Below are 23,567 nucleotides of genomic sequence, written 5' to 3'. Positions count from 1 at the left end.
TGTATGTACAACTATCCTAATCATAAATAAATTAGTCATACTCAAACAATCCATAACCAATCAATGTCCATCAATGACCCTCACATATGTATTCACATAACTATGCAAGGTATTTAGAATACGCATAGTAAACAAGAACAAGTAATAATAATATCGATAAGTATCTAACAAGTTCTATAACGCCAAACATGACTATCAATGTCCCTCAATTTCACTCAATTGCACGTAATGTACCTTATTGTACTAAAATGCACGTAATGTTGTTCATCCCTGACCATCAAGGTCCACACAGAAACAAACACCCTATGTATATACTTCGTACGATACTACTTTTGAAGGTCTTTGATGCTTATATATAGGGTCACCCGTAGCCTTCCCACCATCTCCAACCTTTCGAAAGTATTACCGTCTTTCATATATGCACAACTAACCTAATAATCAACCAAACATGCACATACAATAATCATATAACAACCACGTATTTACACGTCAACAAATCCATAAATCAAACAATGTCATCACTCAAAACACTCAAACATATGCACAATCAAGTCATGTCATCATCAAGAAAATCAAACGTATGCACAATTGAACTATGTCATCAATCAAGGCAACACATAATTGCACAAACAAACAAGTTAACACACACAGGTTGTACACTTTTCAGCCCGAATCTCAAACAAGTAGGGAGCTACGAACTCACCTTGGTTTCCAAGCAAAACGACAAGTTAATATCGAGCTATAAATGTTCAATGATTGCCACGTGTCCACAACCTAACAATGTACATCACTGTACAATCAATTTCAACTTTAGCAACCCTAACGAGTTGGTCTAGTAAGTTCAAGTCAAGTCACAAACCCACAAACGCTTCAATGCCTTTCCCGGGTATGAACAAGACACTTGACTCAACATTTTTAGAAATGTTGGAAGATTCAGACTAAAAGGATTTTACCATGAGAAAGTAGATTCTCTCACGATTCCAACGATAAGTCATATGACTCGATTGGACTTACGGATCAAAAGTTATAAGCGTTTGAAAACTGCCAAGGAAGAAACATGCAGGTGTTGCGCCGCAACTATATGATTGCGCCGCAATAAAAGGTGCAGAAAATCTAGTTGCGCCGCAACTAGTTGTTACCCCGCAATGAGCCCAGATCTGCATGAGTTCAGCAAGCCAAAAACGATCCAAACACCCCTGAAACCCTATTTTTGATTTCCAAACTGATTTGTGGTGATCCAAAACTCATTTTTATGCATAAAACAACATATTTTAACACCATTAAACATAACCCACATCATAATTTCAATCGATAACATCAAATCCTTGCTCAAATCCATTTTGACCCATTTCAAAACCCTAATTCGTTTTTGAACCCGAAATTGACCAAGAACTCATGGGTTTGTTTTAGAAACATGATTATTAACTTAAAATGATGAATTTGAGATGAGTTTAACTTACCAAATCTTCTCCCAAGTGTCAAAACCCATTTTTGAGCTAGGATGGAAGGTTTCTTGCACTTTAAATTCCAAATTTTTGATATGATGAAGAAATGATGATAAAGATGATGATTCTTGTATAAATCTTGCTCAAACAACACTAATTGAAGAAGAAATTTAGAGATTGAGAGAGATTAGTAAGTGTGTGTGTTCTTGGGTGAGTTTAGAGAGAAAGAGTGAAAGAGAAATGAATGGATGGGGAAAAATAAGAGTATGGTGAGTTGGGTAGGTCATAGGTTGGGTGAAACCCATGGAGGATCCATTTCAAGTTTCTAACTAGATTAAATGTCGTCTAGCACCGTAAAGCCAATTTATCTAAACGTCATCTCAAGATGTAAATTCGATTAGCACGACTAATGACCTCAACTAGAACATAAGTCCCGAGTTGAACGATAAATTGATCTATATGAACACATTGCACTTAAATGAACTCCAAATGCACTTGAACTATATTGGCCAACTCGATAATTAGTTAAATTGTATATATGGTCAAATGGTCAAAATCACAATTGTTACAGCCTCAACGGGGTTCGAGTTCCGACTTAACCCGACAATAAGGGACGAAAAACAAACAGAATCTTTGCCAGACATTTCATCAAACACCTTACGTGCACTATCGGGAAAGCGAAGTTTGGAAAAGAAATGAATAAGGGCAGAAAAAAACGGTGGAAACGGTGGTTGGCGGTGGTGATGGTTGTTCTAATTGTTTGGGCGTGTATCCGGCGAGGGTCTTCCATTTTCTTCTGATTTGCAATAAGAAATTGAACACAGCAGTTAATTCAATTTTTAAAAAAATTATTCATATGAAAAAGATCATAAATAGTTCCCTTTGACCGGTTGAAATAAATGATTTGACTTTATGATTTCTTTTTTTCTTTGAACCTTTAGAGTAGGAGAAAGATGGAGAAAGAAAGAAGGGCGGGAAAAATGGGGGAGGGAAATATTGTGTGGAAAAGGGGGGAAATAGGTGGGTTTTTTATAGTCAAAGCAGCCAAAGTGTCAAGAAAACCGGGCTCACATAAGCTTTTATCCGGTTTCCCGATACAATAGATATTTAGCAGGGTTCATGCATACAATAGAGATTTTGTTAGTTCATGTACACAATAACTTTTCGGGCTTAGTTAATTACATTTCCGTGCACTTAACCCTAATTTATATTAAGTAAATGGAATCTCTTATTTGTCAATATACTTAAAAAAACATCATTTACAATTTTTTATTGTTAATATATAGATGGTGCTTTCTCCGATCGTCCTTTTAACGTAGTTAAATCAGGGCATTAGTATGTTAAAAACTTAAAATGTAGACTAACTTCAAACGAATTGTTATATGTATATGCAACTTCAATTGTGCATTATATATGCAACAAACTTTTAAAACATGTTTATTGTATGTATCCGGTTATACGTGACAATTACATAAGCCATCACTTATCAGTTTTATGATTGATCGAATACAATGCACATAATTTGAAAATTTATTACATACAATGTATAGGATTGAAGTTCGATACTAACTATGACAATTCGTGTAAAATTAATTATATTTTGAAGTACTAATCTCTTAATTTGAAGGATGATGTTAATTACATTTGGAAAAGTCTTTTCTCTTCGTTTTCAAGCTTGAATTCGTCAGTCCACTTATTTGCATAACTTAAAAATTTATAATAAAAATATAACTATTTTATATACGTTAATGATAACCAATAGCAATATTAAAAGAAAAAAGTATTAACACTTACTTTCGTCGCAAGATATGTTTTATTGAATCACATAATTTATTGGAACATTAAACTTTCGACATATATAAATAGAAATTGGTTCACACCTAACAACGATTGTTACCAAAATATTCATCAAACAAAACTCATATTTTGCAAGAATCATGATTTTACTACAGGCAACCCGCCCAAAACAACGACGGTGATAGTGTGGCTGGAGTGACGACGACGTCTAGTGGCGGTGTGGGATCGAGGCATTAACCAGCGGTAACGGTAGCAATGGTAACGGCAGTGGTGTGGATGAAGACGGTAGTGTTGGCGACCGTGGATGGCTATGACGACTAGCGGTGTCAACGACGACGGGTGGCTGCGATGACGAGTGATAATGAAAGCGGTAAAAAGTATAGGTTATTAATGTAAAAGTATATCAAAAAAGTAATGTCGTTAGTTTAGTAGTTAAGGGATGCATTTTATAAATTATTTCATTAAGATTGTATTTGGGACATCACTTCAAAAGGTTGGTGAAGTAATAAGTTAATGATATTTTAGTCTTATGTTTTACTTGTAACAACCGCGCTTCTTGACCGGTGTTACTTAATAGAACAATACTCAATTTCAAATAGCAACAACTTAATATATTTATGTAGTTTAAGTCACAAGTAATTTAGGTAACTAAATAACTCAACAACTAAAATAGTAAAAGTGAACAAGTCAGGATATCCGTGATCCGGCCTTGCTGTTCTAAAAAGATAAACAAATAAAAAAGTATTATTATAAAGTCTAATACAAACTAGACCAATACCCGGTCGTTGACTGAGTTATGAAATTGACCTAAAAACAACTGATTTGACATACTTAATCAAAACCAATGCACTTAAAAGCATACTTGACTAACCAACTCATCTTACTTATCAACCCGCTAACCTATAATTTAATCAACTTATTTTACTTATCAACCCGCTAACCTATAACTTGGCCAACTTTGTAAACTCGGGTCGATCACGAGTTGAACTTTTGAACATGAAACTTTTAATTTTAGAGTTAGATCAGAGAGTGCAACATGTCAACATAACTGGGTCATGCTTATATATTATATATTATCGTAATTAAAAAGTCAATATAACAACAAATGGTAATGTAAAAACAATACGAATAAAAATTCAACTTTGTAGTAAAAAAAGGTAATTGGATGGAAATCATCTGATGTACCATTTAGTATCCACTAATTATGCAATCAGGCTAGTGTCCAGATGATTCTCAATCACTTAATAATCCTTTGATTATCTCAAATTTGACCCCCCTGTAAAGTGGTGGCTAGTGGCTACTGGACTATTACCCAAAGGTTTTCAACTTTGTAGTATGATACACCTTAAACTCTCTATGTTACACAACCCTCACGGATGCCAGCAGCCAGAAACCGTCACTTACTTTTTAACTTCATGTCCTTACGATAACATTTAAAAAATATTTGGATGCCATGTATTACACGAGCACACTTCTAATCTATGTAAAAACTCTAACATCTAGTTATTTTTGAATCTATGATTACAAAATTTTGCATGTAATAGGCTCCCTTTGGGGGTACCAGCGGTGTAAGGCGTTTCAAACCCTAAACATACTGCCTGTTTGGATGTCACTGCTCAACTCGATGGAACGACCTTCCCATCCGCCGTTCAAAAAAAAATCTATCATATTCTTTCTTATAGGATTTTTTTTTCTTAGAAATTATAAATTTGGTGTGAGAGTTTATAAGTTTACCATTTACCAAATTAATTAAAATAGAAAACTTCTATTAATTTGAAACTAATCGATCAAAAATGTGAAAATATCAAACATTATTCATCATATATAATTCAAAACTAATTAAATTTTTCCCTCATTGGGTATTTAAAATAGGCATTTCTACTTCGAGTGAGCTCTCTAGCGCGGACACGGTTAAGACAACGTATGCTAGACCTCTCGCTGTCGAATCATGACGCGAAATATTCAAGAGAAATTCACCTTTCAAAAAAAAAAAAATTTTTTATCTACTGTAGTGTAAGAATAACTAATTAAAGTATGTTGTTATACATAAACACTCTTATCATTGTCGTATGATTTGTTTTTTTTTTAGTGTACTATGTACTTAAATTTTTTAAAGCAATTAGTTAGTATGTTTAATACAATTGAAAAGTTACCATGTTTATATCTTTTGACTTTTATAATTTTAGAAATTTGACTTTGAATTTTAAAGGCCAAGATTTAAAGGATTGTGAATTTTAATGGTTAGGATTAAAAGTTAGCTTTATTTTTTTCTCTATGCTATGGTAGCCATATATATATATAATGCCCATATACAATACCCACACGAACACACACACACACACACACACACACATATATATAAATTTTAGGTAAAATAAAACAAGTATTAAAGTAAAACAAATAAAACAATAAGTGAAAATCACTATGCATCATAAATATCATCGTACATCAATTGCTTCGTGAATCTTCGTGCATCAATTTAACTATGATCTAAGGGTCAAGATCTTATCTTATTTGTTTTACTTTAATAGTTGTTTTACAATACCCAAACCCTATATATATATATATATTTATATAAGTTTAACATCTCATCTTAAATAAAGTTAGTAACCAGACAAACACTTGCCACATATCCATATTTTATAAACAGGCCTTAGTTTTATAAGAATTTGTATAAAATTTTTGGAATTTAAAGGCCAAAATCGGCATACACATATATATGTATTACATACACACAAACACCTTACCAAACAAATGAGACTTGACTATATGATCCATGATATATCGTATTTTATACCCATTTCCCACGGATAATATGATTAAGTTAGCATGTTTATTGAGTCGTTTTTGTATACATTTGATACGTTTATGGTATTTGTTATTGTTTCAGGTTTCTGACAGGTATTTAAGCGTAAATCTGGAGAAAACGACATTATTGAGGTGAAATAAGTGCTAACGGATGATTCCTAAGCATTTGGATGAAGATTGCAGAAAGTCAATGAAAGTCAAAGCTTGAAAATGGAGAGTTGCCCCGCAACTTGAAGTTGAGCCGCAATAGGAAAACAGAGGAGAATCGTTGCCCCGCAACTACTGTGGTTGCCCTGCAACGCCTTTAGCTTTAAATCATTGAAAGTCAACAAGTCAACGCGAAGCTAGACCTAGTTGCCCCGCAACCTGTAGTTGCCCCGCAACGAGGTCCGAATCTGGGCAAAATTTTGGAAACATATATATAACATGCTTATTCATTCCAAAACCCTATCTCATACTTTCCAGCCGTTTTTAAGACCTTTTGAGGAGACTTTTGATCAGATTTATCATCCTTGAAGATCGATATTACGATTGGATTATTCTCGTTATTTCCGTTCAATTCTTTGTATTCGGTAATGATGAATTCTTTCTATTTGATTTGTTATTCGTATTTTAATATGAGTGGCTATCGCCTTTTCATCCATCTTGATAGAGTGAGACATTATGTAAGGATTGCACAACATTTTATAATTCAAGTGATTTGATTTAACGTTGTGTCGTGATCTTAATCTATTAATTCTTTGTCCTTTAGTTATTGATTGCGGATAATTTATATTCAAACTTAATGACGACTAGGGTTTGGGTAGAAGTTATTTTGATTGCTTGGTTAGAAGCGATTGGTTCTATGATGGGTACGGTAGAAGGTAACTAGTGATTAATAAGAATTAACGGGTTGATGGTTGGGTACAATCTATAGACACAATTGTTATCTGAAATGACCAAAACCATTTTTGAACTAGAGAAGTTATAAAAAGGCGTCTCGGGGTACCGGTCTTAATAATGAAACTAGTTTATACAAGAGAGTCAAATAAGTTGTTAACTTGACGGGTACGGGGTTGGCGATTAATTTGAGTCTCGGTCATTTAATTACTAAATTGAATTTGAACTTCATCAAATGTGCAATCTTAACATGTTGTCGAGCGAAATCAAGATGGGTAACCTTTAAATTATTGTTTTCAACAACAAACTTCTCATTCGATTAATCCCTCGGGATTACTGACTTTTCAAACTAACTACTTGTAACGTGGCAACTCGGCCACAAAACCCCCATTTTTCTTGAATTACATTTCTTAATACAATTGCTTATAAAAAGTCCTTGTGAACGATCTCGGATTTACTAAGTTAGCTATACTGCATACGAATGGGTCCAAGTGTGTAGTAGTCAGTCGCAAGGTGATTCGTGTTTTATAAATTTAAGACTAGATTTCACACATCAATCCAACACAAGCTTCCTGGGTAAGTTTTCCTACCTATACACTCCACTCTCTCTTTTTGTATGTCATTTCTCACACACTCTAGTCACACAATCTCTCTCAAAATTTTTTGCACTTCCTCTTTTCTTTTCGGTTCAAACACACAAGAAATTATAGCCCAACATCTAACATAATCAATAACAATAACACAGGGTTAAGCTAGACATTCAAGGAGATGGTGAAGCAAGTTTAGGAGCTCATTTGGAGTCATATTTGTCGTGACTTTGCTGCCCAAAACAGCCGTGAATCACAAATCTCTTCTTTAATTTTGTTATTTCAAAAGTTTTCTTTCAAAATCATAAAAATTTCATTAAAATAAACTTTGGGTTATTTCTATATGTTTTACTAACTTGTGGTGTTTAGTTTTCTATAGGTTTGTCATTTCTCAAACTTAAAGGACTAAAGTTGCACTACTGAAGAAGATGAGAGGAGCTCGGTGACAAGTGAGAGTATTTAAGCTGCTATGGTTGTGCATCCAATAATTCATTCAGACACAATTGTTTTGCATATATATTTTCTCACTTTTCATTCGAATAGATATTCATCCCGCTATTATTTTCTGTATAAAGATCATCTTGATCCATATAATTTCTTATTCGTTTTGTAATAATCAATACTTTGTAAGTTGGATAATCTAGCCAACTGATTTATTCATAATAATAATAACAATAGTAATATTTGTTGATTGCTTGTTTTTTAAAATCGTTCATGGTATCAGAGCCACGTTACTCTAATCGGTGATATTTGATTGAGGTTTTGTTAAATTTGGGGTGTATTTCGTTTTCGAAACCTTAGATCTATGAAACACTAGTTTTTAGGGTTTTCTGGTTATCGATCTTGTTATTTAGCTGCTTAATTTAGATCATGATTATTATTCTTGACTAAGTGAATCAAGAAAAGAATTAGGTCCCTCTACCTTGAGTCGAAAGCACTGTACTGTTGATTTCTTTCTCTCATCTTGTTTATATAAAGTCTTTTTACAAAATTATTTTTTATTCTAATCTCACAAAATCAATTGTGTTATCCTTGACCGTTCTTCATTGAGAGACTTTGAATCCTGTCACTGACAATTTTGAGAGATTAGAAATATATTTTTTTTTAAAATTGTTTTCTTCTTTAAATTTCTTTATTAAGTTTTAATATTCTGTTCTGTTTTCTTATTGTTTGTTTAGTCTTTGGCTATTTGTTGATTAAGTGATATCTGTGTTGATTGTTCTGCTATTATTTGATCTATTTGTTGTGTGATTGAATATCTGTTATTTAATTGTTCTAAATGGCTCTTAAAATCTACTCTTGGTGGTTCTGGTGGTAGTTCTAAAACTCAAGTTAGTAGTCTTAATTTTGGTGATCCTTTATATTTTCATCCTACTAATACTAGTGGTGATGCTATACTTTTTTTAAGCTAATTAGAAGTGAGAATTACAATGTGTGGTCATTTGCTATGCTTCTTGCTTTAGAAACTAAAAATAAAGTACGGTTCATAGATGGTACATGTGAAAAAGATATATGATAGTGATGAAGTGTTAGCTAAACAGTGGGATAGGGGTAATTCTGTAGTATTCTCATGGATTTTAGGATCTATAAGTCAAGAATTATACTTAGGACAATATTTCTCTGAAGTTGCAAGTGAAGTATGGAAAGATTTAAAAGAAACATATTTTTATTCTCTTATGCAAGTTATCCTAGTTTGATATTGTTGGAGTCAAGTCACTCATACACTCCAAGATAGATTTGAAGATGACAAACAACTCAAGAAATACTTAAGTCTTTGGTTTTGAAGTTGAGTCAGCTTGGAGAGTTCCAAGCTGAGTCAACCTGAACACTAGAAGATGATATCTCTCAAGCTGCATCAAAAGAAGAACAAACACTTGGTCTAAATTGAAGATGAAAAACAAGGATAGTAGGCCAAGCTGATGGATGGAAATCGACTTGGATCTTGGAGTCAGCTTGGAAAGTACATTGTCAGTCTAGAGTATTGCAAGTGCTCCAAAATTTTTATAACTTTGTATATATTATTTATCAACCGGATAAGCATCAGAAAAGACATTCTAGAAGTGTCAGTTGTGATTGTAAACATTCTATCAGGTGTCCATTATTGTATTGTTGTTGCACGATCAACCTTGGTGAGCAAGTAGGGAACAAAAAGGACAATGTCACTATCACCCACTACTGAAGTAGAGGCCATTAGATCAAGATGCATGGAAAGAAATGGATGGCATCCAAGGCAGTCTTGATGCCTATATAAATAAGTTTTTGTGTCTCAAGAATGTGTGCATCCATTACATTAACTCTCACAACGATTAAAGCTTATCAGCTTGGATCCATGTTGTACTTAGCTTTTGCTAGTAGAGTTGATAAACATAGTTGTAACTTGCTATTCACCCAGGTAGTTAGAATTGTAGGCTAATGTGTTTCACAACTACTTATAATTCTTATTATTCTTCAATAAAAGAATTAGTTGAAAATTAGCTTACACTTTGTTCTTGGACTGCCCTTTACTTTATTGTATTTATATTATGTTCATTCACAAACTGTTTCATTAATATAGTTATCTCAAGCTGAATACGGATAAAACTTTAAGATAATTTACATTCTGCATTAAAAAGTCTTTTATCAAATAGATTAAGTAAAAGTTGTATTCACCCCCTCTACAACTCTTTGAGACATTTTAAACCATCTTATTATATCCTTTAGGACCTATCATATATAGTTATAAATATGCATATGGTCATGAAAACTTGATACCATTGATTTGGCTCTAGTTGTTATGCTAAAAGTTGCCCTCTTATCTTTCTTGGGCATTTGATTAATGTAGTCGTGAGCAATGGAATTTACAAAGCTCCTTATCACAGAGCAGCAGTAAATAAGCAGAAAGACAGGTTTTCAATAGTAAATTTTTGTTATCCAAGCAAAGAAGTTTACATAAAGCGAGCCGAAGAACTCATAAATTCCGACTCCCTGGCTCTGTACAAATCCTTTACTTATTACGAATATTTTTAAAGCTTCTACGAACGCACTAATCTCAGCGATGATGGGGTTCCATTCATTGATACCTTTAAAATCTAATGCTCGGAAGAACTTCAAATCCTATAAGTTTGTCTAAATTTGAAACTCCTGCAATCTTTTTGAGTTGTTTTCATCATAAATTTTGGAGTATTTGATATAATATTTTGAAACATGTGTATCATGTGTTTTTTCTGAGGCGTATGCGGTGTATGTTGCTGCTAATATGTTATACTAATTTTTTATAAATTTTATACCACATGTAAAACTATTTGAAGGAAGTAAATAATTAAGTCGTTAATGTTGGAACCACGTTAAATGTGACCATCCTTGATCATTTATCATTCATGATATGATAATTGACGATAACTAAAATCTCTATGTCTAGTAGATATACGATGAACGTATTTGCTCTTAAAGACATACTATATAGTTTCCCAATAGATGATTGAAACTACAGGGGACTTATATGGCACATATAAACACCAAGGGCTAAACTATAACATTCTACATTATAAATATAATGCTAATAATGTCTCTCATTTACAACTAATATTATGCCGTTCCAATAAAATAATATAAAATAAACATTCGGTTCTTATTTCAATCGTTCCTTACTCCCCATAAATTTAATCATTTCGTTTTGGGAACCCGTAATAAATGGCAAGTATGTTTAATCATCAGGTTCTTCAGGATCAACGGGTATGTTTTCTATTATGTTTTCGTTATATTATTTAATACAAATCATATTAATTCCAAAAGTTTATGGCTTCTATATTTTTTTATATATATATAAATTTTGTTGGTGCTATATTATTTTAACCTCGAATCTAAGTGATTGTGATCGGTATAATTGCTACCGAACACTATTTAGCAATGTGAAAGGCTTATATTGGAAAGCCTAATTCAAATTAAGTTAATGTAAAAAAATATTCGATCTAAAGTTGTTTATAAAAATAGAAAAAACATGAAGATACCTCAATTAAAACAAAATTTTATTTGCCAACTAAGATTGTCACGTAAGATTAAATGGTGTAAATATAAATGACATTTGATTTAAATGTGAATAAAAAAGTATTATTTAATAATTTGACAATTAAGTTTTTAAAGTATTAAGTTTTTCCATGTCCTCTCATAGTTATAGTTATGGATATAGACTACTAAAATCATCCTAACTACACATAAAGTAACACTACTATTGCATAATGTCAACCTGTCGCCCTGATAATTTTGCATCAAAATTTCATACATGACATGCTATATTGGGATACTTGATATGAATTAGTCACATTTCCATGAATTAGATGAACCTAACTTACATCTAAGTATATCTAACAATTTAAATTTTGAAAAGAAATTGTTACCCAATTTTGCAAGATAAAAATGGAAACTGGACAGTATGTGAACATCTGTAAATTCAACACTTAACATCTTTGGTAATGGCGGAATTAGAGAGTGGCCATAAGAGTTTGATACTACTCGACAATAGAGGAATTTAGAGTTAGATACACACAATAACAAACCAATTAAGCAAAGTTAAAGCGATGATATATAATCAATCAAACTCTTTACTGATGTATGTGATGATCCACCTTCATCGAAAGAGATTGCTACCTCCTCCTTTAAATTACTTAATTCTTTTTCTCATTTCTTCACCTTCTTTATCCAACATTACTCTTTTGATCGCTCTCTCGATTCCCATCCTTTCAAGACCATCTTGTTGATTACATTACATGCACTAATCCCTTTCAAGAATACAGAACAAACTTTACAAATGAATTATTGCAGTTAAAGCGATAATATATGACCAATCAAACTCTTTAGCGACGTATGTGATGATCCACCTTCATCAAAAGAGATGGTGACCTCCTCCTTCAAACGACTTATTCTTCTCCGCATTTCTTCACCTTCTTTATCCAACATTACTCTTTTGATCGCTCTCTCGATTCCCATCCTTTCAAGACCATCTTCCAACAAAACGCCAATCTTCCAGACATCACTTACGTATCTTGCAATTATGGGTTGGCCCACGTTACAAGGCGAACAAATCATGGGAACTCCTTTGCATACGCTCTCTAATGTTGAATTCCATCCACTGTGAGTCCAAAAACACCCTATCGCGGGATGTGCTAGAACTTCATTCTGCGGACACCATTTCACTATGTGCCCCTTACCAGCGACTTCTTCTAGGAACTTCTCTGGCAACCACTCGAGCCATTCTGAACCCTCAACAACCCCGGGTCGAACCACCCACAAGAATGGAAAGCCAATGTTGGCTAACCCATGAGCCACTTGTTGAAACTCTGACTTGCTTACTTTTGCAAAGCTCCCAAAACTAGCATATATTACAGACTTGGGTTTTTGAGCATCTAGCCATGAGAAAAAAGTCCTGTCTTCTTCAAGCAGCTGATTGCTTGTGAAACCTGGATGATACATCTGAAGTGGGCCTAAAGTGAATACTGGGATCCCAAAATCTTGTTTAAGGTTTTCCAATATAGCTTCTTCTGGTTGTATGAAGGAATTCCAAATTATTCCTGATGATGCTTTTATCTGTTTAGCAATATTCCTTTGAAGTTCTGCTGAACATTTTGGATTAGTTGTAATCTTTACAATGTCTTTAATTTTCAGAATTGGATATTTTGGCACCCGCGTTTCAAATTCTGAGTCTGAAAGAATGAAGTGATCACATGGAAATAGGATGGTCAATATAATTACGTGCTATGTATTTTTGGTTCATATTGTTAATCTTAAGTTAAGCTGCAATCTATATTCAATCAGTAAATCAACTTCAGTTCACATAAGGGCCTATTGTTATTTTAGTTCTATCAAGACCTGAGATTTTACCTTTAATTATTACGAGTAGTTTATTGTAATTAAGCGTAGAATGGGTGAAAATGTAGACAAATTTATACTGTTGTAATCAAATAAAAACTAGAGAAAGTTAATCATGGAACAAATCTCAGCCACATATTTTTCCTCCCCTTCTTACCCCCACCACCACCACCACCGCCACCACACTGCTGGAAATCATGAGCGGGCTTCGCCCTTAATGGTATTAATAAAAGATACGTAGTTGTTGGGGTGGGATGATTGATCAACGGGGTGATCAGTAATAGTGTGATCTAATGAACGATTCCCTTAGCCGGCATGGACCGACCCGAAGGATGGTGGTGGTGGTGGTGACGGCGGCGGATCGTGGGAAAAAGAGGAATAATAAGAAAGGAGATGTGTGGCTAGAACTTGTTCATTGATTTTCGACTTAATTATGGTTCTCAAATTAATATTTACATAGTTTATATTCTATAGTATGTACATATCATGCCATAACTGATCCATCACTCGAATTTGAGCATATATATACTAGCCTTGTACCCGCGCTATGCGGCGGGACATAGGATATATACTAGCCTTGTACCCGCGCTATGCGGCGGGACATAGGAAAAAAACGTTAGTTAAGTAATGGTACTGTGTCATTACATAAATGTATGATTCAACTCAAGTGTTTCTTAGTCCGGCTGAAAGTGCAAACCGCCGTTGTTGTTTTAGAGTGAGCGATTTTTACGTTGATTTATTATTAAATTTAGTAACACATGTGTGTTTTTTTGGTATACTATGTGAACAACTGCGGGGAAGGGAAGAGACACGCGTAAGAGTTTTTTTTAAGGGTATTTTTGGAATTTTAGGGATAAAGTGTTTGATGTTAATATAGATTAAAAGGGTAAATTAGAGATTTTAAAGGTAGAGGGTTAAATTTTGAGGGAGGGAGTTTGTTTATATAGATAGTATAGATATATATATTAATAAGACTATGTAAGCAACTAAGCCTTTAATAACAAATGTAAAACATTTACTGATTGAGAAGATATATAAGAATAAGAACAGACCTTTTACTGTAAGATTGAAGCAACCTTTATCATAGAAAGAAGGTAAATCCCTATAGACAAGGACCGAAACAATATTGCAAGCCCAAAACACCAACCGATGGACTTTCAAAGAGTTGGCCACATCCTGAGCAAAGTAGTATTCAGCGTCCGTGATCAAACAAGCCACCGGAGGCTCATTGGGTTCGGCCAATAATTCAGCTAAACAATCCCTAAATGAATCCATACAGTTGTTATTAAGATAGGTAACGAAAAAGCTCGTGCTTGGTTTCTTCGGCATATACTTATGAATATCCGAAAATCCATCATAAATCGACTTGAAAGTGAAGTGGGGATAGTTTGATTGATCAGGAGACAATGTTTGCGGATGTACGATTGTTATTTTGAAACCTTGATTATGAAGAGTGTATGCTAGTTGAAATATAGGAGTAAGATGACCTTGAGCAGGCAATGGTAACAATATTATTCTTTGGCCTATTCGCGACGATCTTGGAGTGGTATGTTGATCTTCTTCCATATTTCAGTGAGGTTTCAATTTAAGATAATTAAATTTTCACAGCTTTTTGCTGTAAGAACGATTCATTTATAGAGTGCTTGTAAATCAAAATCGTGATACACGTTGCTGTAAAAAAAAAAAAAGTAGAGAAAATCGTGATACACGTTGAGTTAAATAGCTGCAAACATCTTTTTATTTTCGAATAATTCAGTCTCAAAGAGACGATAATTTATATATAGATAGATGGAATGTTTCTTTATCTTACCAAAAAGTTGATTTAGATTTTTTATTTTTTTTTCGATTTGTGGTGTTTGAGTTTTTTTTTCTTTTTTTGTGGCCCTAATTTAATCTCGATTGTGATGGAAAAGATGAAGATAAGTACAGATTGATTCGTCAAAAATTTGGAGATTTGTTCAAGATTAAGTTTGAAGCTAAAACAAATTCAAAATAGTTAGTTGAAGATCGTATGAAAATAATTTCGTTAATTGTTTGAGATTAATTTGTGAAAATTAAGCCTAAAAAGGTTAAATTTGAGATACTGTGAAATTTGAATAGGTATGGAAGATGTAAACGAAAGTTTGAAGAGGTTAAATTATGAATTGCTTAAAGATGAAATACGAGTAGTATTTGAAGAAAGGTGTATTTGAAGATGAAAAGTGATACGAAGTGGAGAGATTATTATTATCATTAAGAAAATGGAAAGATTATTTAATAAGTTAAAGTTGATAAAAAAAGTTTCAAGATTCGGATGTTCGATACTTCGATGTGCAATAATGAAGATAAATGAGTTCAAGGGTCAAAGAATGTCCAAAATGGATTGAAGACCAAAGCAAAAAGAAAATCTCAAAATTCAAGTTCAAAAGTCATATTCATTAAAAAAAGAAGAGATTGTTGAGACAAAAGTTTTAGTGAGTTAGTCGTGCAAGTATTGTTTGCTACTGTATTTCACATAATAATAACAACTAAGAGTATAAATACTCATTTTAGTTGTAAAAATAGTGTACGTGATATCATTTTGCCAAATTGAAATTTCATTTCATATCATATCACACAAACACAATCGCACACACTCTCTCATTCATGTAACTTCAAAACACACACTCCTCTAAACCAAAACAGTCTTTTATGGGTAATAAATCTCAATACCGTCTTTGAAAATATATAGGAAGGATTAGATATAAACCGTCTTACTCCTACGTAACATAAAGACTATTTCCATGTTTTACAAAAAGTAGAAAAAGACTGACGTCAATCACTAACAAATTCCTCCATTAATCACCTATAATCAAACTTTTGACATAAATCCGATCCTACGTAGATGTTAATGTTTGGAACATGTTCAGAGCGATAAATTTAGTATCGAAGTCCCTAGCAAAGCAATTGATTCAGTAATTCAAGACTATAGCGAACTCCTTTTTTATGGCTTTTACTACAACCCGACACACGTTGATTATGCGGATTACAAGGAAGTACCACTCATTTTAGATTGGTGACATTTTCCAGAAATATAAACGTGGCTGTTGTGGAGGCTAAGATATAGCTTGCTGACGTTTATGGTCAACTTTTAGTTTTGATTAGACTACCAGATTAAAAGTAACGGAAGATAAACAAGGGTGGGTTGGTCGACATGTATGGGTCGTGGATACAGGTTCAGAATAACGGCAACAAGAAGACAAGACAAGACGAAGGCTTCAAAGGAATTGCAAAGAATGAAATTGCGGTCGAATGAGAAGGTTAGAAAGACGGACCTAATACCAAAGATGATCGATCATATGGATATAGCTCAAGCCAAATCATTGACATGGTAAAAAGTATAGCCTTTGTATCGGGTTCCCACACCTATATAAGGAACATAAAGGCTCAAATAAATGGTGTAATTTAATTTTGTTTAGAACTATCTATTCGCCACACTTAAATTAACATGTAGTGGTAATTAGCCAGTTTTGCTTTAGGGAATGATCAGCATCTATCAGCCATTAATAAAAATTGTTCCAAGGCGCAATAACTAATAATAATATGTTTAAAGTATTTGAAGAATTATACTCACATTTCCAACCAATAACTTTCATGTTTCAATTCTAATGTGATACATATAGTTTCAAATTTCTTTTCTTGTTATATAAAAGATTTCGATTGAAGTCCTCCCCAATCAGTTTAAGAACGCATTCCAAGATCCCAACCAGTTAACGACTTTTTGCAACATTGGTTACAATAAATTTATAAAAACAAACATTAATATAACAAGAGAAGTTGCAACAATAGGGAATACCATAAAAGAGAACAATGATGAAACTTGCGCTTCATTTATACTCAGAAAAGTCATGATACATGCCTTGCCGCATCCTGGAGATCTAATCTAAACACAGGATTACCTCCTAGTAGATATAATAATGGAATATCCAATCAACCCCGTTCCTCTTCGTTTCTAGTATCCCATCAGAGATCCTTCAGCTGCCTTAGTACCCATAGCCTGAAAGCAATTTAACATCCACAACTTAAGGTATGAACAAAGCCACCACACTTAAGATTGTTAAATATGTATCAAAGAACGATTTAAGTACCGGAATTATCCATGGGGTTTCCAGCAACCACAGGTTCAGGTTCCTTGATCTCTACGACTACACAATCCGACATCAAGAATGTTTTTGCTACTGATGAAGCATGCTCCAAACAACATCTCACCACCTGAAATTTAATCCAAAATATAATGCCTCATCTGAAGAGTGATTGTGAATTAATTTGTTTCAGCATATACTTATGTAAATTAATAAAAATGTTCTTAGGATGTGTCCTGGAATGCTTTCTTTCATTGAAGTCACATATAAAATAGAAAACGTACAACTCGTACGACTAAAGGCTTGTCAAATATTGCATGCAGTTTTGCAACTCACCTTTGTTGGATCAATAATTCCAGCTGACATCAAATCTTCATATTTGTCGGTGGCAGCATTATATCCAAATCTGGCATCATCATTAGCTAAAACCTACAAAATACCCAATAGTTCAAATGATTATCCAATTGAGACAAACCAATAAAGCTTTACGAGGTAACTCAAAACAATATACACACGCGTACAATATAATAAATATCACCCATATACCAGATAACCAGACTAAATGAAATTATATACCTTCTCACTAACAACACTTCCATTAACACCTGCATTCTTTGCAATCAACTTGAGGGGGTAACTCAAAGCTCTCTTCACAATGTCAGCTCCAACCTGTAAATTTATCAAATAATGTGCCAACAACATGAGAGCATAAGTTAAACGACCAGACATCATCAAAAGAAACCACGAAACATCATACAAGAAATCTATAAAAACAAAGTACCTTTTCCTCTTCGTTATCAAGTGTCTCCTTGATAGCATCAACTTTGGAAGCAAGCCTCAACAAAGTACATCCACCACCAACAACAATACCTTCCTCAACCGCAGCCTGGAAAGCAATAACATTGTTGCATTCAATTTAATGCAAAATACTGAAACTAGGTATGCATAAGCAACTCAATAAATACTCACCTTGGTTGCATTAAGGGCATCTTCTACTCTAAGTTTTTTCTCTTTGAGCTCTGTTTCAGTTTGTGCTCCAACCTGCAGTGTATACAATTAAAACCAGAATAAGCATAAGCAGATATAATAACCATTTCAACAAGCAACTTCGCTACGAACCTGAATGACAGCAACTCCACCAGAGAGCTTTGCAATTCTCTCATTAAGCTTTTCCTTTTCATAATCCTGCTCAGCTGCCTATTATTATAAGTAACATACATAGCCATGATTAGTAGAAATTCAATGAGAAGGTTAAAAAACGAGTTGTAGTCTAGCGTGTTTACCTCAATAAGATTTCTAATTTGTGCCACACGCTTTTCTACTGCTGCTTGAGAGCTCCCGTCACCAACAATTGTGGTAGACTCCTTGGAAAGGGTCACCTTGGCAGCATGCCCCAGAACAGAACTATCAGCTTTGTCTAAGGTAAGCCCCACCTCGTCCCTGATAACGGTCCCTATATTGCAAACATAACATAGAAAAAATCAACATGCATTACAACTGACCAAGACAAAGAAGTGCAACAAAAAAAAAAAGCTATATAATAACCTCCAGTCAAGATAGCAATGTCATCTAGATACTGGCTTTTCCGCTCTCCAAATCCTGGAGCTTTAAGTGCAGCAATCTTTAATGCCCCTCTAAGTTTGTTCACCACAAGAGTTGCTAGCGCTTCTTGTTCAATATCTTCAGCGATTATAACTATAGGGTAGCCATTCTTGATAGCATCTTCCAGTACTCCAATAAGATCTCTTGCATTTGTTATTTTCTTGTCTACCAATAGTAACTATAGAAAGTACAACACAATGAAATGTAATTGATCAAAGTAACCTGAGATATAAACATGGTTATGGAATAATGGAAAAGAATAAAGTTATACCTTGCAGTTCTCATATTCAGCAACCATTTTCTCACTGTCAGTTACAAAGTAAGGTGAAATGTAACCACGGTCAAACTGCATTCCCTCAACTACATAAAGATAGTTTTCAGCACTTTTGCCCTCTTCAAGGGTCACCACACCCTTACGTCCTACTTTACTCATGGCATCAGCTATCATGTTCCCTACTTCGTAGTTGTTGCCAGCACTAACTGCAGCAACATCGGCTAATTCACTATCTTCCACCTACAAAAATATGCAGATACTTTAGAACACTGTAAAAGTTACATATGCTTTTCAAAGAAAGCAATGGATTGCAGTGAATTACCTCTTTTGACATCGACTTGAGCTCGGCCACCAAGGATTTAGTTGTCTTCTCGATACCTCGGGTAATAAGGACAGGGTTTGCACCAGCTGCCACGACCTAATAAGAGCATCTTCATTAATTACAAGATAGATGTGGAAATATATGCATATGAACAATGTGCCACCACATATATAATGAACCAGAGAGGACTTAAATGAGACGGAATAGTCAAACAGACCTTAACCCCTTCTGTAATAAGGCCCTGTGCAAGGACAACAGATGTCGTTGTTCCATCTCCAGCCAAATCATTGGTCTTGGCAGCTGCTTGTCTAACTAGCTTCGCACCAATGTTCTCGACTGGATCTTCCAAGTCAACCTAAAATCCAAAAACATACGAACTTCATAGGATGAAAGACAATTGAAAAATCACAATCCAAAAACTTTATGTAACTTTGTATTCAAAAAAGACACCTCTTTGGCGACTGTAACCCCATCATTCACAATTTTAGGCGCACCATACTTGCTTTCTAAAACAACATTTCTGCCCTTGGGGCCGAGAGTAACCCCAACTAGATCTGCAAGTTTGTTTACGCCAACCTGCCACGTAAAAGAAGGATCAAACCACCCCTTCACTACAAATCACATACTAGCACCGATTACCTATTTACTATCGACTCACTTGCAGCTTCTTTATTGCTGACCCATCCTTGTTAAAGTACAACTCCTTGGCTGCGGCTTTAATCTGTGCAGTTCGTGGGGCTCTTTGGAGGTTAACAGTCTGTCTCCTCCCCAATGCGCTAGAAGATATTGAAGCAAAAGATGACAACTTGTTTGCTGAAGTTGACAGATTCTTATCCATCACCCTGTTACTTGAAGAAGCCAACGACCCCACTGACACCACACCAGCAAAAGTTGAAGCCATCTGTTCAACCAAGACCATCAACATTACTCTTAATTAACCACTTCTTACATGAAGTAGTATGGTTGGATTAAGTGCGTAATACCCTTGCCTCTGGAGACAGAGGTCAAGATTTTAATCCTCATCCCATGCAAAGGCCGCAGTCCGCTTTTATCATTTAGATAGAACTTGGAAGCAGTCTCTCTACCTAAGTAGTGGTAAGGGGGTCTACATCTCAAGTTCTCAACCTCTACTATACACCATCGAAATATTGGGACCCTAAACCCGTGAAAGACGGCATTGGGTGTTACATTTTCTTACATTCATACTTTGTATGTGCTTGGCAAAATAGTATAGCTAGATCATACAATTGTGACACTCCATAAAAAATAAAAAATAAAGACAGAGCATGCAAACCCTAATTTCATCCTAATTAATAATTTGGTACATGGGATTGCATATTTTCTGCAGAAGTATAAACAAAGTAAGCACTTTTAAAAAGGATAATATATAAGCTGATAAGGTCACAAATTACCTAAATTCAAACATCCACATTGCATGTAGGGTAGCCCGGGCCACGGGTTCACTCAATCCATGTAGTGTAAATTATTTTGAAATACTTTGCATTCTATTTTAGTGCTATATATGGGTTACTGGTCAATATAGTCATGAAACTGATAGAATAAAAAAAATCTTCAATATTACTAAAAATCATAACAACCTAGTAATTAACAATACTTTGCACTAATACAAGACTTGTATAAGAATTTTAATGAAGCCTGGTCTCAATACACAGACACACACACACATATATATATAAATTTATTAATATCTAGTAAATTTAAAAATGCAAGTAAGCATAGTTAGGCTGGCTGAGCTTATTTGGTTTGTGACTTACAATCTTAACATTTCTAACTTGAATAAAATCATGATAAGCCTGGAGATTAAACTAATCCAACTAGATTATAATCTAGATTATCATCATATATAGAAGAGAAAGAATAAAGACTAACGAATAAAGAAATATGTAAATGATATAGTAGTAAGATTTTACCTGATTAGGGTTTTAGTGACGGAAAAAAAGAAAGAAGAATGGAAAGTCAGAAATGGAGTTGATATCAAATATAGTACTGCAGACTCGTGTGTATTGAAAAAGCGAATAGGTGGTGAAGGGTTATATTATTTTCGAGTTATTATATTGGCTAGTTTAGTGTAGGACAAACGGCCCCATTTCGATCTTGAAGCTTCCATTTGTTTTGAACCGTTGGATCACTCTTTAAATATATGAGGATTCATTTCATTTGCAAGCCACCAGAATTTTCTAGACAAATTTTTAAACCCCTCCGAAATTTACAAAATAAAAATAAAAATAGACTCGTATATGCGCGATGGGACAGTGATGATGTTACACTGATATTGAAAGGTGATGGTGGCGGCACGGGTGGTGGTGTACGTCAGTACGTTTTACGACGACGAGTATTGTAAGTTATTGATGTAAAGGTTTTAATTTTAAAAAATGATATTTTAGTTATTTTAAAAATTGAAAGTTCAATGTTGAAAAACCGAATATGTTTGGTGATAGATATCTTGAATGTGAGAGGTATTTTAGGTAGATTGGAGTTGAATTTTGAGAAAAGTTGAGAGAGTTGATGTTTTATTTAGGGAAAATGATTAATCCTCCTAATTAATCAAACTAAAAATCCTTATAATAACAAGATCATGACATGTGGCATGATCAAGAGATCAGATTAGGTAAGAGAATTAGTGTAATACATATGTTAAGTTTTAGGAGGATATTCAGGAAGATTATTCATTTTCCTTTATTTAGTAGTATAGATATAGATATAAATATAGATTACTTTGGAAAAGAAAAGGATTTTCTCAAGTTAATTCCCCAACTTGAGTTAAGTTGAGGAAACTTGACCTTTGAATGAAAATCAAGAGACAAGATTTAAAGATCACCTTTGAATCTTAGTCTTTGATTTTCATCTAGGGATCAAGAGAGTAACTTGAAGGAATATCTTCCCGTTTGGAAATGATCCAAAAGAGTTATTGAAAGTTACTCATTTTCGTACAATTTTGAACTAATTTATATTTTAAACCTCTATCTTATGGTTTTATAGTTTTAGCTCTTATTTTCTAAAATATTTTCACTACCATCTTCACATGAATAACATTTACACCAATATACATCACAAAGACATTGACGCCTACACCACCATTAATAGTCGTTGCCATCACCATCTGTCGCCACCACCGTCATACTCTCATCGCCTCCAAGACCATCGCATTGCATGGGTAATTATGTCGAAGAGGTATGGCTTATTATACAAAGTATAGTAAGTAAATGAGGAATTATAATTCTGCTTCAAAATAAAGGGGTTAGTATCCGGAAATGTAACAAATAGTTACCAAAGGTATATAGTTGGAACGAATTAAGGTTTTGGACATCGTATAATGAAATCTTGATAAAATGTCAGAATCATGTAATATAGTATACATGACAATCCATATAAGTTGTCACAGGTGGGTATTTAATTAGTCAATTAAAAGATCTGAACATTTTTACTAGATTGTCAAAATACAATGTACAAAACCTTAATTCATTCATATTGTATAAATTTCATCATAGTTAATATTTTGAAGTATTTATCCCTATTATAAATGGAGAAATAGAAATATAAACTTGCTTAATAAATTTGTAGAAACACATATATCATCCCTATAAACGATTTATCCCGAAGAGAATAGTAGTACATTCTAAAAACAAATAAGGAATTATATTTATGTGTATAAAATAATGGAGGACCATCAATATAAATTTATCATGAAGTTAGATGTTTCTAAAAATATATATATTATCTCATAAACTAATAGATTTTTCTTACTATTTACATTTTTATGAGTGTCATATTATCTTTTCTATGACATTTGAAAACACCCCATATAAGAGCACAGGCCGTGTTACCCCGAACCCCGAATCCAAGTTGGCATTCTACACCGACTACAATTACATTCCACCTCTATCGGTGCCG

At 33.9% G+C, this 23,567-nt stretch overlaps 2 protein-coding genes across 3 annotated transcripts; both read right to left on the bottom strand.

The window, feature by feature from the left end:
* Positions 1-11,923: 11,923 nt before the first annotated feature.
* Positions 11,924-15,066, bottom strand: LOC122603472 (UDP-glycosyltransferase 76G1-like). 2 transcript variants are annotated; one of them, XM_043776183.1, is made up of 3 exons: positions 14,410-15,066; positions 12,490-13,191; positions 11,924-12,238 (listed from the first exon to the last, which is right to left on the bottom strand). In XM_043776183.1, the coding sequence occupies exons 1-3, from the start codon at positions 14,921-14,923 to the stop codon at positions 12,153-12,155; spliced, it is 1,302 nt and encodes a 433-aa protein (XP_043632118.1). In that variant the 5' UTR covers positions 14,924-15,066; the 3' UTR covers positions 11,924-12,152. The 2 variants fall into 2 exon arrangements, with proteins under 2 accessions (XP_043632118.1, XP_043632117.1); XM_043776182.1 differs by having other exon boundaries at positions 11,924-13,191; positions 14,410-15,051.
* A 2,052-nt stretch (positions 15,067-17,118) lies between these two features.
* On the bottom strand, positions 17,119-21,684 carry LOC122603322 (ruBisCO large subunit-binding protein subunit beta, chloroplastic-like). The gene is made up of 15 exons (XM_043775999.1): positions 21,587-21,684; positions 20,314-20,556; positions 20,106-20,231; positions 19,873-20,010; positions 19,656-19,751; positions 19,331-19,573; positions 19,003-19,237; positions 18,741-18,910; positions 18,577-18,654; positions 18,427-18,498; positions 18,239-18,343; positions 18,034-18,126; positions 17,794-17,886; positions 17,464-17,587; positions 17,119-17,372 (listed from the first exon to the last, which is right to left on the bottom strand). Exons 2-15 carry the CDS (start codon positions 20,554-20,556, stop codon positions 17,359-17,361), a joined length of 1,830 nt encoding a protein of 609 aa, XP_043631934.1. The 5' UTR covers positions 21,587-21,684; the 3' UTR covers positions 17,119-17,358.
* Between the last annotated feature and the right edge of the window lie 1,883 nt (positions 21,685-23,567).

The sequence above is a fragment of the Erigeron canadensis genome, chromosome 6 (assembly GCF_010389155.1).
Source record: "Erigeron canadensis isolate Cc75 chromosome 6, C_canadensis_v1, whole genome shotgun sequence".
Lineage (NCBI taxonomy): Eukaryota > Viridiplantae > Streptophyta > Magnoliopsida > Asterales > Asteraceae > Erigeron > Erigeron canadensis.
The sequence above is the reverse complement of the archived record's forward strand: the minus strand, read 5'-3'. Positions and strand labels throughout refer to the sequence as shown.

Bases quoted from the DNA above. Each gene is read 5' to 3' on its own strand.
- LOC122603472 (XM_043776182.1), bottom strand. From the start codon at position 14,923: ATGGAAGAAGATCAACATACCACTCCAAGATCGTCGCGAATAGGCCAA. The intron at 13,192-14,409 runs GTCTGTTCTTAT...TCATTCTTTCAG, and splicing joins CTTCAATCTTACAGTAAAAG to ACTCAGAATTTGAAACGCGG.
- LOC122603322 (XM_043775999.1), bottom strand. From the start codon at position 20,556: ATGGCTTCAACTTTTGCTGGTGTGGTGTCAGTGGGGTCGTTGGCTTCT. The intron at 19,752-19,872 runs GTCTGTTTGACT...TGCTCTTATTAG, and splicing joins TTATTACAGAAGGGGTTAAG to GTCGTGGCAGCTGGTGCAAA. The intron at 18,344-18,426 runs GTGAGTATTTAT...ATTGCTTTCCAG, and splicing joins ATGCCCTTAATGCAACCAAG to GCTGCGGTTGAGGAAGGTAT.